Source organism: Plectropomus leopardus, chromosome 14 (assembly GCF_008729295.1).
Source record: "Plectropomus leopardus isolate mb chromosome 14, YSFRI_Pleo_2.0, whole genome shotgun sequence".
NCBI classification, from domain to species: Eukaryota; Metazoa; Chordata; class Actinopteri; order Perciformes; family Serranidae; genus Plectropomus; species Plectropomus leopardus.
Genome location: NC_056476.1, coordinates 14,560,074 through 14,578,568, shown reverse-complemented (window position 1 = coordinate 14,578,568; position 18,495 = coordinate 14,560,074). Strand labels below are relative to the sequence as shown.

At 38.7% G+C, this 18,495-nt stretch overlaps 1 protein-coding gene across 2 annotated transcripts in view; it reads right to left on the bottom strand.

Moving 5' to 3' along the window:
* The window catches only part of stac (SH3 and cysteine rich domain), a 42,842-nt gene extending 36,532 nt beyond the window's left edge, over positions 1–6,310 (bottom strand). The window contains exons 1-4 of one of the 2 annotated variants that reach the window (XM_042501188.1): positions 6,279–6,310; positions 4,734–5,250; positions 3,403–3,435; positions 1,454–1,787 (exon numbers count right to left, since the gene is read on the bottom strand). In XM_042501188.1, coding sequence (XP_042357122.1) covers positions 1,454–1,787; positions 3,403–3,435; positions 4,734–4,847 — 481 coding nt within the window. In that variant the 5' untranslated portion in view covers positions 4,848–5,250; positions 6,279–6,310. The remainder of the gene's footprint in view (positions 1–1,453; positions 1,788–3,402; positions 3,436–4,733; positions 5,251–6,278) is intronic. The other variant, XM_042501189.1, reaches the window with a different exon arrangement.
* Positions 6,311–18,495: the final 12,185 nt, after the last annotated feature.

Genomic DNA, 18,495 nt, shown 5'->3' with positions numbered 1-18,495 from the left:
TTCACAGAGCCTTACCCACCCTCATCATTGTTATGAAACACTTGTAAACAATCACTGCACTTTTTCAACTCCATACACTTGTTGCAATTTCTAACAAATAGGCTGCTCTTTGACTTTGGGACACAGAGTCAGACTTTGTCAGCACCATCGCAGCTCACTAAGTGCACACACGCACACACACACACACGCACACACACACACACACACACACACACACACACACACACACACGAGCACGCACACAAACGCAAACAGAGAAAACTACCCTCCACTCCCTCTGCTGCTGACCACACTGTGCTCTCATTAAAACAGGACAAATGAACAAGAGGGCAGCATCTTTTGTCATGAGTGAACCATTGGGCTCTGCACCTATCACAGGGCCAGGCATTCCTGACATCATACTTTCATTATCAACAGACCACCAGAGACCCATTCGAGGCTACAGACTCTGGATGCGCCTCACTGGCCACACCACATACAACAGACCAGTGTTAACAACAAGGGTTGTACACATGTACACTTGTATTTCCTGGTGGTCTGAATTTTAGTTTTACTAAAGTGGTCATTCATTCATTTAAAGCCATTTTAAGGGAATGGGTGATTTTGCTTTTGTAAGGTTAAAGAGAGAAATCTGAAGCTCAGACAACTGCACAGAAGAGAAAACTAAATTCTCTCAATAATAAAAAAAAAAATCAAAGAATGCTGGCAAACTGATAAAGTATTGGTGTAACTCCAGTTTACAGTATAGTGCATAAATACTACAAGCATGTTTTTGAACCTGCAGACATAGCCACTGGTCTTTTATCCGCTACCAAACGTGATATCAGGGGCTTGTGGAGCAGATGGTACGAGCAGCCCTTGTCATTATCATGCGGCAGAGGCCCTGAGATATAAAGACTCAGTGGTCCCTCAGTACTGATGGTTAAAAAGGAGGGGAGCAGTCAGAGAATCCGCATCATCTGGCGAGGGGAGAACAGGTAGAAGAGCTGGCGCTGTTGTTGGCTATCTGACACTGCTGCAGACAGATGGAGGAACCTGGCTCAGTGTGGGAAAAAAGGAGGACAGAGATACTTTGGGCACATGTCAGCAGGTCGAGTTGGAGGCTCAGTGTCAGGTGCTTCACTGTTGGAGTGTGTTTCGATACACTTGACTGGTGTTTTTTTTTTTTCTTACTGGGTGAAACAGGGTATTTCACAGAGGTAGGTGCTTTAGGAGACTATAACCTCTTACATCCTGCTGTGTTCATACCATATGTGCATTTATTGCATATTCATTACTCGCTTATTTTGACCGAAAGGTTTTACTTGTAGCTTCATCAGGTTATCTGATGAAGCGCATTATGAAAAGGTTATTCTCAATGCTGTAATTGCAAAGTTCATTAGATGATCTTGTCACTGTACTTTTTTTGATATTCTGAACACACTTGTAAAGAAGGAAGGCAGTGTAACCATACCTACGATCATGTGGTTGCAGACGTCACAGAACGTGGGCTTCTTAAAGATGTGCTCCATGAAACAGTGTCCTGCTGAGTCGACTTGCAGTGGGTTGCGTGACTGGGAGCGCGATGTAGGAGGAGGAGCACAGGGGATGGCAGGAGGGACCGGAGGGATGGGGATGTTGGTAGTGTGCGGTGGGGCCATCCCTATGTTGCAGAGATGGCCCGTGCTGCTGCTCACGTCTGACAGCAGCTCCGTCTTGTTGTCGCTGCTGGTTCGGAAGAAGTTGTCTGCGCTCTTGCTGCGGATGCTCTTGGTCTTGAAGGACAAGGAGCGTTTGAGTTTCTGCAGCTGAAAAAGAGAGAGAAAAAGTTGAAGAAAAATGGAGCAAGGGGGAGAGAAAGAGAGACTGCATGAGAGAATAAATGAGGAGAGAAAATTATAAGGGAAATTTGAGAGCAACGGAGTAAAGTAAATCAATTCCTGTAATAACCTAAATAAATTACAAACTTAGTCTCTAAAACCTTGAGGGAAATGTCTCAGTGTCCGATGGTCGATAAAAGACCACTGCGCGGGGCAAGTTATCACTGCTCAGTGGAAAACCTTCGAGGTTCCCTACCTGGAAGGTAATGCGATTTCCTGGTTAGAGCAATGCATCGCATCAACACTATTTCTCACACGCTGTGCCGTCACTTCTGGCTGCAGCCTCTATCAATCTCCTTAGGCTCCTCTTTTACAGTAACGCCATTCATAACACTCCACACTGACAACTCCTCATTTAACCTCTCAGTATGTACTTCCTCTTCTGTGAAACCCACTTAATTCTGGGCTCAAACAGGCAATAAAGAATTTCTAAGCTACTGTAATGTGATTTAAGACTCTGGGTTTTTTGCAAGTGTGCTGCTACAGGTCTCTGATTGAAGAAATAGATTATGTTTTAAGTGATGGATGGTTAGGGAGGGATCCCTAATGATTCATTAAATCCCAGCACACAGTGAAGGCTTAAATGTATTAACTGTATACAGGTATACACCTGTGGGGATTTACTGTTTTTCGGCTGGGTGGAGAAAGGTCGATTCATCCTCTTCAAAGTTTGTTCCAGTGTACATCAACTGAGTCTGAGCTGAAATACTTGTATGATATCCCAGACTTAAACTACAATAACATTTTGTGAATAAACATACATACATACATTTTCAGCTGCTGACAGTGCTGGGTCCTGAACAAATTGTTTCGAGAGCTTATCATTGCAGCTTTGGTATGGTGAAGATCAATCAGTTCTACGGGTCACTCTGGAAACAATCAATTTGGACCCTCTCTCTACCATTACTGCCCACACACAGGAATGCACCAGAGACATAGAACACATTTATCCTACTGCAATCTCTTCTAGTTTTTAAGATTGCATGGCTTTTACACACCCAAAACCAGAAAACAATGGTAAAACAGTTAACTCAATTCACTTAAATAACTAAATTAGATAAGCAATATTTTAAATAATATGTTTTTCTGGACATTCTGCATGTATTATCTTATTTACAAAGGCTGTAATGGTAAAGGACACTGCACATCTCTCCCGTTAGGTGGTTTTGTACATTAAAAAAAAAATCTCTAAAAATCAGCAAAGTGAGAGGATGTGTGCATGCAACGAGGAGCAGGAAGAAGGGGAGGTTAATGGGGGCTGGAAGGGGTAATGCAAAAAAAAGCAACAACAGTTATTATAACAATATCAAATCATTGTAAATAAAAACTTTTACAGATGCAGCTCAGGGTGCCCTCTAGAAATATGGGTGATTGTGGATGAAACCTTACGTGGTACTGACGTTACTAAGTAATCTATCTTTGAAAGCAGTAAAAGTTGTAACGCAAAACAACTTTTACCTCCATATACATGCAGGTATGCTGTTATGTTATGATGGACTAAAATCGGCAATACGCTACAGTTTACACAAGAGTGGAGGCTCACCTTGCGCTTCTGATGTTCAGGCCTCACAGTATTCTTAAAGGAAGAATAAAAACACAAACACAGCTTCACTTAATGGTAGAAAACTTGTTCAGCCTACTGTGGAGCTTCTTGTACTGTCTGTTAGGATGATTAAACAGTTTCCTTAATCACTTTTTTGTCTTTCTAAGGTGTCCTGCAACTAATAACATGAGATATTGGACGGGAGTATAGTTGTTTGGCAGCGGTTTTATGTGAAATGTCAGCCAGGACTCTTTTGAAATATCCACTGACCAGATGTGCCAAAGTCAGAGCTCACATGCACAAGCTGTAAAAGACACAATACAACGAGGAGGACATCTCTATGATTCCAGAAAAAGCTTGAAGTGTTTTTCTGAAGTGCACAAACCGTCATTTAGAAGATAATAAAGAGAAAGTATGAGTGTCATCTGTGTTGTGCAAGCGCTTTGGGGACAGGAGCAGAGAGCTGATGCAGCCATCCACTTGCATGATGACTAGTCCAATATTCTACTGCTAATTGTAGTAGTCTGGGCAACATGTGACCCACATAGATGGCAAAATGCCTGAGGCAGTGCTGTATCTCTATCACACAGCCTACTTTCCTACATCAGCCACAAGTGGAAAGTACAAACCCATATGGCACTTATTTATTATTTTATACACATAATATTAACACCTCATCACGCTTTTTACCTCTACATCACACTGTGAAACTGTTATGATGCTGACTGAGATCTTTAAATTGCCTCACATCAACACTAATTCTATCAACAATAAATTTAAATACCAAAAGTCCCTATTAGTTCTAGGTTTAAGAAAAAAAAACAATTCATTTCTATTTTTGTAACAGTAAGTCATACAGAGAGTGAGCGTGTTGCTCAAAAGTGAGTTTTAACTGATCTCTTTTGTATCAAAAGGTTGTTTTCTTATTATGATGTTAATATCATGGTATCCCTAGACGTTGTTGTAAGAAGAATGAGTCTGGTGACTCTTTCCGGCACTTTAAACGTGTTTTCTCTCCTACAAATACAGCTGATGACATTTTTGAAGTCCTCCCCTGTCATTGGTATGGTATCCCCCTTAAATGTATTCATTTTCGGCAGTTGAAGCTGTTTTAAAATGCTGTGAGTCGGTGATAAAAAGTGACATAGCTGCATGCATGTTGTTCTTTTTTGGGAGCTGGTCCCCCTTGAGTCGATTTTATTGTCGTGTTGACAGAAGTTTGTTCGCCCTGCTCTATTAATAAGAGTTGGAGTGATGCACAGAGCGGGTCCCACAGTAAATGCGTCTATCTGGGGGATAGTAAATAATAAATAATAACAGGACAGTCCTACCTTGGTTTCCTGCTGGCTGGCGTTCGCCGTTGGGGATTTGGGTGTCTCATCCTGGTCCCGTTCGTCCTCTTTGCCCCCACTTTCGTCCTGAATCATGTTGGCCGGTGGTATCATCCTCTCTTTTTTGAGATATCTAAAAAAAACTGTTGCTCTGCAGAGTTTGTGTCCCCCCTCCAAGCTATTTACATCGTTTCCATTTCTCTATAGTCACCGTGACCCGAGGACTAGAGGAGGGGAAGTCCTCCAGACTCGCTGCTGCTGCTGCTGCGAAAGGGGAGATTTGAGTTTCATCCGCCGTCAGGAGAAAATGAGAAAAGCGTCTTGAGGAGGCTGCGAAAGAGGTGCTTGCCAAACCAAAAGTTGGAATTGAGTCCAGTTCAGACTGAAAGTGTCCTGTCCTTCTAAAAGACGGTTTCGCATTTATCGTGTTGTCGTGCGTAATGCTTCCAAGACATCTCCAAGTCCACGCTGCGCGCCGTGCACCACACACTGCCAATACTCTCTGATGGGCGGAGAGCTGTAAGCAACCAAGGGAGGGAAGGATGAGGAAGGAGGAGAAATATGACACAACGACTCTATCCTGCCAAATTTTAGATAGAATACACACTCAGAGAAAAACACCCATATGTTCAAATTGAATCACTGTTAAGTGAAAAAGTTGTTTAACGGTGTGATTACATCAGGCTATGTAATGTCTTTCGTATTTCCAAGACAAATCCACTTATTTTATAGATTTTCCTTGTAAAGTTTAACCCTTTGAAACCTGAACAAATTGGTTCGATTTCTTTCAAAAACATCAGGGAGAGGCAACAAGCAACTGTACAAACCATGGCCCATAAATGATAAGAAAATTAGTAAAAAGGTTAAAAGAAAAATACCTGAAAACAGGACAAACAAATAAATAAATAAAACAAAAACAAACAAGAAAACGACCTAAACATATGTATTCATTTTATCCTATTTTATCTGTAACACAACTTTAAATATGTACTTATTACTTATAGTTTTGCAGAAATTTTCTTTCTTGGATAATTTTCTAATAATCCCACTGTCTCAAAAAAAATCTTGTCACGTTACTAATTTCTTGCGATCTGTGGAACATTTCTTGTTGTTTTCCCCAATGCTTTCAAAAGGAACCAAGCCAATTCGCTCAGGTTTCAAAGAGTTAATGGACATGGACTGAGAGGATTTTCCGGATAGAAAGTAATGGTTTGGATAACAAGGGTTTAAACAAATACTATTAAGAGTAGAAAAAAGTTGTTACAGGCACAATAAGACGGAATAGTTAAAGGAATAATACAAAACGACGGGAAATACTCACTGTTTGAGACTGAGCATTTTCGACTGTTAGCTAACAAGCTAACAAACGCGAGGCTACCAGGTTAGGTAAACAAGGAGAAACTGGTAGCTAGTTGCTGACTCTGTCCCAAACTAACATTAACTAAATCACCTTCCATCAGCTGTACAGCTCACTACTCAATGTTTAATAATGACGATAATAACGTGGATTTAAAAAGGACATTAATACAAAAACGAAAAGTGTACCTTTCATAGTGTCAGGTGTCGGACTGTTTTCCTGGAGGGACCTGTTGCTGGGCAGAAATCTGAGACTCCAGGATATTCCCGCTCCTAGGCCAGGAAATAGTCGGTAGCCAACATAAACTCCCGAAATGCTGCAAATTGTTGTTTTTACTCTGCAATGTTTGTACAAATCGAACAAGCGTTATTAAATCAGCTTTACCGTGATGGTAGGTGGATTTTGTTTCCTCTGGCCAGAGCTAGGCTCGCTGGCAGCAATTGTGCTGCCTTTAGCTAACCGGGGATGATGTTTTTCTGTAGGCCACTCCAGAAGATAACTTTGCCCTGGTTCCTCGTCAAAAAAGCCTGTGGGGTTTTTCCACTGGTTTTTGGATTATGGCAGAAAACAAACTCTGAGGTAAAGAAAACCAAATCTTTTTTAATACTTACTTACATACATACTATTGCTAGGCTTCTTGTTGTGACAAGATAATTTTCATATTTTTACAAGATATTTTCATTTTTTAACAATATTTTTTTCTTGTTATAACAAGAAATTTTTATGGTATAAAAAGAAACTTTTCTTGTTATATCAATATAGCCTACTTATTTATCTTCTTACAGCGTGAAAAGTTTCACATTATTGCTTGATACAGAATCACAATATTACATGACACATTTCACATTATAACAAGACAAATATGTAAATTGTTAGCCTATAACAAGAAAAGTTTCTTAAAGCGTGAAAACATTGTGTTATAAAATGAAAAACAAATTGTTATAACGAGACACATTTCATGTTTTCACCTGATACTGATTATTTCTGACCTGGCTGTTCTACGCTTCCGTAACCTTACTTTAACTCCTAGAACTTAACATTTTCTGTCAGTCATATTTTGCATTTCTTTTCTCCTTTCAAAGCCTACAGAAACTTAAAAGCCAAGCTAACCTGCTGTCTAGTATCTGGCAAACAATAAGAGTGATATAAATCATCTCTCTTAGTTATTTCTCTGCAAGAAAATGAATCAGCTATCCTATCTTCCAAAATGTCAAACAATTATTTAAATGATAAATATCCTGGGAGGTATACCTGTTGAAATTCACTTTCCTGAGACAGTACACTCGAGTCAGCCAAGAAAGCAGTGACACTGTCATCTATATTAACACATAGATAAGCCATTCTTTAGGAAATAAACAACATTATGACACTTAAGCTTTTGCAGTGAAATATGAGGCATCTCACCGGCCTCAGATGGGATAGGTGTGATGCCCGCTGTAGTGATACATCACGCTGCCTCCCTCCAGGCTCCCCTGTGATGTGATGTCCTTGAAGTTATATTGCAGGACGAAGGAAGCAGGCGCCAGACTGCAGCCTCCTCACTCTGACAGGAATGCAAACACCAACACAGTCCCAAGGAGTGAGTGAGTCTACACATCGAGCTTAGTTTATGCTAGATCAGGAGGGATTCCCTACCCCAAAAACGCAGCTACATCCTCTGAAAATTTCACTGTTATAGTGTTAAGAATAACCGCTTGAGCTTTTTTCATTTACAGGCTAATTATCGTTTTATCAGGTTACAAAAAAAACTGTAAATGAGTTATTTTGACACTTATGTTTTTTAGGCACAGATGATAAACAAGCATTGTACAACTTACAGCATCATCAAAAACCATTATCTGAATGACGCGTATTCAGGGGCTGATGATGCATTTTGCATTAAAGAGCCATGCATCAGACAAAGTGCTGCAGAATGAATGAAAGGCAGAGATGTATGACTGGTAATTACTGTCTGGGTGATGGCGTGTTTATATATTTCAATGGTAAATCTGTTATGGAGATAAAGCTATAGGTTGTTAATCCTGTGCTTAGTTAGTTTAGAAGGTGTCAACAGTTCGGGGGTTCCGCAAATCCTTTAAAAGTCTTAAAAGGCATTAAATTAGGCTTTAAAATTAAGCAAATAAGGCATTGATTGGCATTAAAGTGTCTTCAATAAATTTATCAAAAGTCCTAAAAATGCCAAGACATAGGACAGAATATGTATGATTTTATGTTAATTTATTTAATTTATGTTAAAATATGTTGCATTGTAAAATCTAAAATAAAAAAAGATAATATCTATTTTTTAAATAATTTACTGAATGTGTCATGCAGTAACGCACACAGATCAGTATATAAGATTTTTTTGCCATAGCATTTAAGGTAGATCATCTTTTATTTAACTTGGCCAAAATGGTCATGCTTAATGCGAAACATATGGGTAACATTGTCCCTAACCCTGAGAAATTTGTGTCAGTTCATGTTTTTTTTTTCTCCTTCAATTTTGGTTATCATAAAATTACTCTTACTCTTAAATCTAACTTGCCTTAAGCTGTAGAGACCCCGAGTTTACAGGTGACAGATTTTGGGTATCACTGCCAAAGAAGGAGTAAGAGTCAAAAGAATCTGTGCATTTAAATGTATTCTTAGAGAGTTCAATCTCTCAGGACAGTTCATTCATCCTCCTGTCCTTGTACCCATTTAACCTCATCACTTGGTCTAGTAGATAGGCTTTAAATCAGCTAAAATATGAGAATTCTGGGGAAAAAAACAACAGAAAATGTGAATCTCTGACTAATTTCATAATCTCATAGAATAATCTCAGACAGGTAGAACTTGAATTTACAAAAATGTGTTACAGTTGGACAGTCCCAGTTCAAGGTCAAGTACTCACTTCCTGCCCATTTGTATTCCCAGATTGTCAAATATTGGCACTTTTTACCATCCTTAGTGTGTGATACCAACCCTGGAGGCACCCTTTGCGCCTCAATAAACTGCACTGGGCTTTCAACTAACTCCAATGTCAACCCATCCACAGCAATTTTTGACACTTAGGGCGAAAAGAGCAAGAAAGTCCGTGCATATTGGGCAGGAGGGGTGGTGGTTTGGTCAGACAAACAGACCTTCAAGAGACTGCTGTGTGTGCCCCGCCGTGTGAAGCCAAAAGTCAATGCTGTTTGAACTCAACGTTACACAACTTCCATCCATCATATTTTAACCTAAAACATTTATTTTTTTAATTATCCTAACCTAACCATTTTCCAACTTTACCCACTTATTGCAACAAGTTTCACCCAGGAGACAGCTATGTGTCACATACAGACATAAAATGTGAGTCCCATAGAGACACCTAAGAGTGTCTTCAGTGTTGGTATTACATGCTAAAGGCACAAGAAAGCGACTGAAAACATGTTGCAGAGTAACCCTGTCACACAGTCTTCATAAGCAAATGGCTCTAATGGAGGTGTGCAGGGTACCTTTTGAGCTGTCTTGGTGTAGTAAGGATGCTGTAAAGAATAAACTGTAGCTCATTTGAAACCACAAACAATCTGAAGTTGTACGCTTTCACACGATAACTCACCACCAGGAGGGTGCACAAGACAATCCCCCAAATTAGTCAGAGAGTCAGACAACCAGAATATGAGTCAGTGTTGCATTTGTGCATGTATGCCCATGTGGTGTGTGTGGTTACTGTGAATCATGTCAGCAGAAAAAGCCAAATGCATGACAGTTGTGCCAGGAAGCCAGGGGAGCTACAGTAAGTGTGAAAGAGGGAACGAGACAGATAGAGAACATAATAATTTCCTTTCTCAGCTGCTGGACTGTGGCAGTAGAGGGAGGGCGTGAAAAGATGAGAGAGGAAGACGGAGCAAAGGAGGAGGATAGGACAGAGGATCGGAGCCATAGGGGTTAATTATTCCAAATGAGAGGTTTAAGTAAGACATTGTGAACTTGTGCAATTTCATGGCTCACAGTTGCTGATTTTTAAGAATTTCTTTTTCTTTCTTTCTTTCTTCCTTTCTTTTTTCTTTCTAACAATTATTCCTGTTTATAAACAATATTAGAGCTCTTCTGTTTAACAGAATCTAATACTGTATGTATTTTTAAAGACACCAGCTCTTCCATTTGTTCTTACCTTGAGGCATTTCCTCTTGTTTACCTGCCACCAGATGAGGCAGCCTATAAAATATATATTTGAATTGTTTAGCAGTTTATATCAAAAGGTACATTCCATCCAAGCAGACGTTTCCGTTTGGAGGACTATGGTCAAACTTTCCAGAAATAGCTTTGAGTTTTGTTTTTCTAACCTGCTCTGGTCGTTTTCATGCATTTTTTAGACATCAATTCACTTTCTCATACAGGGAATATGAGGATTCAACTTGTAAAAACCTGCACGTCTGGTCTAATGTATTATTGTCACTGAAATGCCACGCCAACCAGACTAGACTAACAACTGGACTTTTCATCAGTGGAATATAGGCCTGTCTTATAGATTTATTCATCTGAAACATGTTTTTGTTTCTAATTTATGTAGAAGATGAAGTTGATTATGCTGATAACAATAATGTAGTAATGTACACAAGTAACACCGTACAAATACAAAAGTACAACACAGCAGCTATGTGTGCATTAAAACTTGACTTTATCAGGGTCACACTTGGATTTACATGTGTTGATGAGGATGTGTATTTTAGGATGTGCTGAAATGTCTCTGTGTGAATAATGCTCTGCAGTATCTGTGCTTCACAAGCTGTTTGCAGATTGCCTCCATGGAGTTGTAAATGGCTGATTGTTCAAGTACGTCACTGCATTTGTAATAATTTCACACTTTGATGTGTTGCATAGGTAAAAAAATGTTACTGCATCTAATTTCTATCTTTGGAAGATCAGAGAGATCTCTAGCAAAGTTGTTGCTGGATGAACTTAATGACTTTAAGTTGCACAGTCTAAAAATGCATGCAATTTTATGGATTACAAGTGTTACAAATACTAACGTATTAGTTTAATATTTTAGCATTCTAACATTAAAGGCTAATAGGAAGGATATTTTGAAGGTATTTAATCATAAACCAAAGTACAGGACATGTGAACATTTTGACCCGATAGTGGCAAAAAGAGGAAAGAGTGAGAGAATCACTGAAGTCATTAGGATTTGTCCTCTAGGAATCATGAATGTCTGTTCAACATTTCATCACAATTTATCTAAAAGTTGTTGAGAAATTACAGTCTGGACTAAAGTGTCACACCATCTAACCGAAAAGACAGTCAGACTATTAAAGAGTAACTTTTGTATTTTTTAGCCTGGACCCTACCATCCCATACTTTTGTGTCCAAGTGACTAATTTTTTCTTTTAATGGTCCAATACTAAATGAGGGGGCTGCAGCTGGCAGTCGCAAAACAGGCTGCAATCTAACCCCTTGGGGCATGCTTGTAGCGTCAATAAATCCTTTAAAAGTTCTTGTTTTTCCCACTGACAGGCTCAGATTGTTTTAAGTGTCTAACAACATTATGGAAAGGATCCTTACAGACAGAAGAAAACCTTTTTGTTAAAGAGCAATATCTTTCTTTCTTTCTTTTTGACCAGTAATAGCTCCAAAATCTCTATCACCAAACACACCAGACTCCATTTTTTAAAAAAAAACTATACTTTTATCATCGTAAAACACACCGCATTCTAAGTGGATGGAAACAAATGACCTACCCTCAATATGAAGCTGTAGTATATTTTAGGAAAAACAGACAGACAGATGGATGATAGTTGTAGTAAGTGAGGAAGTTTGTTGTTGAATTATAATGGTGAATATGATTTATAATTCCAAACTTTTAAGCTGTTTAAAACCCAATTTTTACAATGCTGAAGTGAACTCTGACTTGTGGTTCATTTCTGTGTGCTGAACTTATCCTTGTAATCAAACCACAACATGCGGGTTAGAAGAGGTTGCTTTTTTTCTTGTCAACATGCAACAGCTTGATCCATCCATGCCACTTCCGCTCATTGTGTCTTGTAAGGTTATGAAATCCCCCCTCAAGCTTTGTCACACTTGCATATGCCAAACTCCACATTTTTCTTTCTTTCTGGTTGGTTCGCAGTTACTGGAGGAGACTCAAGATACCAGTCGGCTATTCTTGGAGTGAAGTTTCCTGCTCATGCACATGATGTTCACATCTGTTCCTGGTGCCAAGAAGACATGATCTGTGCTGAGTCATGTCATCAGCGTTCTCACAGTCATGGCAGAGGTGAGAGTCAACATAAATAATCATACATCTTTTTCTATCTTTATTGCTCTTCTCTAGATGCCAGAGGATCAATGAGAAGGTGACTTTTTAGTTTTAGAGGTTGTCATTATTATTATTATTATTATTATTGTATCATTGGGAGCTTCTCTCTCATGAATGCTTTCTAATTTAACACTGCAGCAGCTCTATAATTTATATGGATCATAAGGCACTGCAAAGCATTTCTGTAGAGGTCTGTGAATAGAATCATCTCAGAGCAAAACAGTAAATGTGTGAAGCATAATAATGAAAATCCATTTGATTGCATCCACTGCAAATGAATGGAAGCTTACAGAGAAAAAAATGACATTAACTGGTTGAAATGGCCCTTTAAATGCCTGTCATCTAAAAGTGCACGCCATCAATTTATTCTCTGTGTCCTCAGCTCAAAGCAAAGCTGAAAATGTTAGCAATTATCAGTGACCCAGTCTGACATTATACCCACACACACACACACACACACACACACACACACACACACACACATGTCCCAGCATGTGTTACAGTAATGGGCAAATTGATTCCCTAAGAACCAAAGCTAATTAGCCCGTCTTATTATGAGCCATCCCAGGAACAGTCTCTGCAGGGTACATGACAAGTAATGAGAGATAGGAATACGTATGATATGTGTGTGTGCATGTGTGTGTGTGTGTGTGTTTGTGTTTGTGTTTGTGTGTTTGTGCATGCGTGTGACAGACAGTGAGAGAGATATTTCACTAAACAGAGTTATAGTTTTCAGCAATAATAAATGTATAATTTTTTAAAATACAAAATGCATTTCCTGCGGAACATGCGTTGAAAACCATGGCTGAAAAGGCAGAAATATATCGCTGAAAATGCAGAAATGTATTACAAACTGCTGCAAATATCCGAAAAACTGGCAGAAGTTAAAGCTGAACTACTTTAAACTGAAGAAGCTATGAACTGAAGACTTGAGCTTAGGTCATTCTGTCAGGTATAAATATCTTTCAGAATGGCCTACCACTTGTATAAATATAGTTATACAGTATGTGGAGTAGGTCATTCTGATAGGAACAGTTGTCTTTCAGAATGGCCTACCACATCTCTAAAAAGAGTTCTATGATGATTTGGTCATGTCATATCCCCTTCTCTCACCTTACTTTTCTGTCTCTCTGTTTAACTGCCCTGTCATGGTAATTAGTGGCCCACCTGTTTGAGTGGAAGGCTGAGGAGCAGAGAGCAGGTCAGAGGAGGCAGTCAAATTTTATTGAAATATTAGCTCTCAAATTCCTCCTTTTTCTGCCCAAATCATGGGACCAACTATCAAAATAAAACATTTACTAGAGATAGGAGGTTTTTCCGAACACACATATAATTTTTGCCTTGAAAATTTTATAAAATGTGTGCAAAATCACGAGAAAGGTCCAGGTAGGATCAGCCGATTTCCAGAAAATTCTCTTTTCAGTTTCTATTGGTGTAAATCAGAATTTTTTTGAGTAATGGTAGTAGTGGAAGTATTGGTTTGAACAGTAGAAGTAGTTCTAGCACTACTACTAGTAGTAGCAGTAACTGTAGTTGTAACAGTAGTAATAGAAGTAGTTGTAGTAGTAATAGCAGTAGCAGGAGTATAATTAGTTGTCCTAGTACTGGTAGCAGTAGTAGCAGTAGTAGTAGTAGTAGTAGAAGTTGTAGTAGTACCACTGTGTAGTAGCAGTATAAATAGTTGTATTAGATGTAGTAGTATTAGTATTAGTAATAGTGGTATTTGTTGTGGTAGCAGTACTTTTACGGTAACAAACAGGAGCTGAACGAGGTTTGACCTGCCTATCAGAAGCACTTGCGTGTCTGTATGAAAGTGATGATTCATAGTCAGATCTGATAAACACAGAACAGTACTGCTTGAAAAGACAACATACAGCAAAAACTCTTAGTTAAGCTGTCTGAACTGTGAGCACCCCGAGATGTTTCTGAATAAATCGATACGTCAAATGTGTGCATAAAGTAAAAAAATGACTGAGATCACAGTTTAAAAAAAGTCTCTACATGTGGGTTTTGCTCAGACTAAATGACAATAATTAACATTACAGCAAATAGGAGCTGGAAGGGATCTCTTGTTGCTTTGAGGCAGAAAAAGAAAAAAATCTGAGGTCTATTGTTTAAATAAGCATTTGAGGTGAAAGAAGACAAAAATACCTATGTTTTGATGTACATATTGTGTATGAAAACCTTAAACTGTGGGCACCAGAGGAGATTGAGTGAGATTTTTTTTTGTGAAAGGCCAGAGGCAGAAATATCTAGAGTGCATGATGATGTCATCCACTCTAGCTCTGAACATTCCGTCCCCATAAGAGCCCATTATAAATAGAAAACGTCTGAAAACAGCATAACTTAAACTGCAAATTTACAAAAAATGATACAAGATATCAAAGAGCTGAATAATGCCTAAATAGTTCAAGGTCTTGTGACCCACTTACAGTTTAAATGAAGTCTCTAGCTGAAAGTAAGTGAAAGCAGTAGCCTTTCAAAGTGAAGAGGAGTTGAAGAGTTTCCCATTCATTTTAATGGGACAAAAAAAGTTGAAAAAAGCTGAATAATATAAAGAGTTTAAAGAGTTGAAATGAGAAAAGTAATAGTCATAATGTCCTGAAAGAGCTGAATAGTGTCATAGTTTAATGGCTTTAATAGCTGAAAATATGCATAAGTAGATAGCTGCCAAAAAATCAAACTCTTGGAAGGAATGTGGATACATGTGGACGTGTATTTCCCAAAACTCACTGGACTGGATTGCAGTATCCCGCTTAAGTCACTGTATTCACTCCAGTGACGCACTACTAACCCCCTACAACCATGTAACTGGTCTCCAGCTGGTCATCTCTAAGTCTCTATGTGCCGGTCAGAGCAAATGAGACAGCAGAGGTTAAAAACAGCACAGAACAGCAGCTGATCCTCTGCTTGCCTCTGCTCACTGAGAGCATCATGTCACAGGCAGGTTGACCTGATATCAGAGCCACAGAAGTTTCACTTTTAATAGTTCTATGTTGGAACATGTAGCATGTTTTAAATTTGTTGGATTTTTTTTTCTTCAGTATAATTACATAGTCGGAAAATTGGCTGTTTTTTGTGGTGACAACATAAGGCCTTTTAAGGTTCATGGCACAAAGAAAGGAGCTATACCAGATCAGTTAACTCTTAAATTTTGTATGTTTTTCCATGGGATTTATTCGACCAAAAGCCATCATATTGTATTTAAAAAATAAAAAAAATTAACTGGCTGCACACTTCGTCAAACATGCAGTAGAACCACCAGTCTTTTCCCCAAATGATTTGCCTGAAGGGAGATGTTTTATTTACACCATGGGTCCGTTCAGCCAAGCAATCTGATTTATTAAAGACGGTTCCAACCGTGCTGTTAATCCCCATTAAACATGGTTAGCTAGGTTTTCTTGGTTGCTATGCCAGTTCCCGTGGTAACAAGGGAGCTAGTTAGCAATCTCTGTTTCTCTGCTGTCTTTGATTCATATACTATATTTACACTATTCTGGAGATACTTATCATACGCTCCACACGTTCCACACTGTATTAATGTGCACTTCAGCACTCCCGGTCGGATGCAACAGAGATGCAATACCCTCATCTGTAGTCCTTAAAGAGAAATGTGCATATGATGACGACAAAGTCTGTGTAGTTTTCTGGTCTTGCCTTTAATCATATCTGTTTCAATAATATATTTAACACCAATTGTTCCATCTCCAGGGCCTTTTGTTGATTATTTTTGGGCAAAGTGAGTTAGATTTGCAACATAATTTGATATTTTTCATATCTAAACATAGTAATAAATCTATAGCAGTTTGGGGCCCAGCTGAGGTCAGTGGTCATTGGTGAAAAATTGGACAGGTCAAGATGTTTCAATACACTATAAAGAGAAAACTCATCAGTTTAACAAGCATCACACAACAAATAACCATAATATTGCAGCACAGGTCATGAAATGTTTGTATTCAATCCCCCGTGGTAGTAAAAGATAATCAGTTTTTTTTTAATCCACTTTATAATTCAACCACTAGTGCAAAAGTATATCACAAATGCATGTACAGTGCTTGGAGAGCATATTGGCATATTTGTTTGAGAAACTGCATCAAGTATGAATGGCTGCCACATAGACCATGATACTGGGGTACCATCTGGGACTCACAAACAGGCTCTTATCAATTTCTTACCAAAACGTGACCCTGAGCTGAAGGAAGAGAGAGAGCAGGGGGGAGGAAAACAGGGATATTTTCTGATTTTCTGTGCTCCCTCTCCTTGGCTACACAGTGTAGAACCTAGGTTCATTTTTCTTTCCATAATTTACCCTATTTTCTTTTAAATAAACTATTCAAGGCTTTATTTTATAAGAAGAAGATTTTCTAAAGACATTTTTCTATTAAGGTAGCTGATGAATGCCAGTTGTCACCCATGAAGCACTGGCAGTCTGAAACAAGGCCAAGATGATGACTTGCTCCAATTAATGGAGTAAAATGATGGATATGAACAAACCTTAGATATCTGGGTGCTATGCTGCCCTAATACAGATCTGAAAAGCCTCATCTCTAATCCCTCATCATAATGCTGTTCACGTTTGCTCCTTTTTCCACTTATCAATTTACCTATTCTACTTACACATTTTAGGGAACACGGCTCAAAGAATATTTTTACATTTTGGAAAAAAATTCTTGCTTGCTTTCTTGCCTTAGATTAGACTGTCTTTAAATTTGATCTCAAAATTTCTCAGTTTTGAGAAGTTGTTAGGTTAGATTTTGTTACTTTGGAGAGAGGTAGCCAGCTGTTTTCATGTCCAGTTGCCTGGCCAGACTAATCGGTTGCTCACTGCAACTTGCTGTTTTCCGTACGTGAGAGTTGTATCAATCTTCTTATTAAACTCTCAAGAAAGTGAATAAGCTTATTTCCCAAAACCACTGTATTTCTTTAAAGGAGCAGTGTGTAGGGTTTAGTGGCATCTGGCAGTGATTTTGAAGGTTGCAACTAACTGAATGCCTCTCCACCCCTCTTTACAAGTGTGTGGTAGAACCTGCAGTGACCTTCAGCTAACATAAAAAAGGGAAAGTCCCCCTCCAGAGCCAATGTTTGGTTTGTTCCTTCTTGGCTACTGCAGAAACGTGGCAGACTTTGTGGGAGAATGTATGTTAAGAGATCTAAATAGTTGATCTGTTTAGGCCCAGTTCATTCCAAAGAAGTTATTCAGAGGCGCATGAAGCCAATAAAAGTCTAACTGCAGCGTATAAAATTACTCAGATGATCAGTACTGCTTCCACATTGTGTGGCCCATAGAGCAGAGCGACAGTCGAGCTGGCTACAATCGAGCACTCGATTGACCTGAATCAGGATAAAGTAATTCAATCATGCTACTCTTTTAAATTGTCCAAATGTTATCAGACTGATTGGATCAAGTACTGACAGAAAAACAAGTCAATGTGCTGGGTGTGACATAAAATCAAACGTATCCACTGATTTGCAGATATTATTTATTATCTGGGTAAAGCTGCAAGTGCTCATCAAAACCAATTCTAACAAATTTGTGAGCAAAATTCAAGAGCGAAAAGCCTTTTTTTGGGCACAGAAAAACTCTGAACTTTTACTTCAACTCATGAAAAATAGCACAAAAAAAATCAATATTTTTGTCCAGTGTAAATTTAATATGACAATTTAGAAAAGGCTGCAGATAATAAAGTCTTTTTGTGCTCAATGGCATTGCTTGACAGACTCAGGAGTTGTATTTCCACTGTTTGGCTACTACAAAAATTGGCTTCAAAGCCTGGTTTACTTCGGCCAGGGCTGCACATAAGGTGTGTACGTCAAAACAAAACAGGAAACATTAAACCTGAATAAGTGAATAAACAAGGACCATAATAGAAAATCTAAACCAACAAAATCTTCTAGATGCACTAACATACAGGAATGCAAACAAAGTCAGATAAACTACACAACTAAAAGATATGAAGCCAAGTGGTCATAAACAAAGTCTCTGGACACAGAGCAGGACAGTTACAGAAAGTGGTTCAAGAGGAATTTAGCACAGAATTCAAGAGTTCATTCTATGTCTGATGTTTGATAGAATTGCAGATCTTTTAATCTGCCCAACAGGAAGCATGTTGATCTCAGCACAACATTAATAAAAGCAGCAGCAGGTT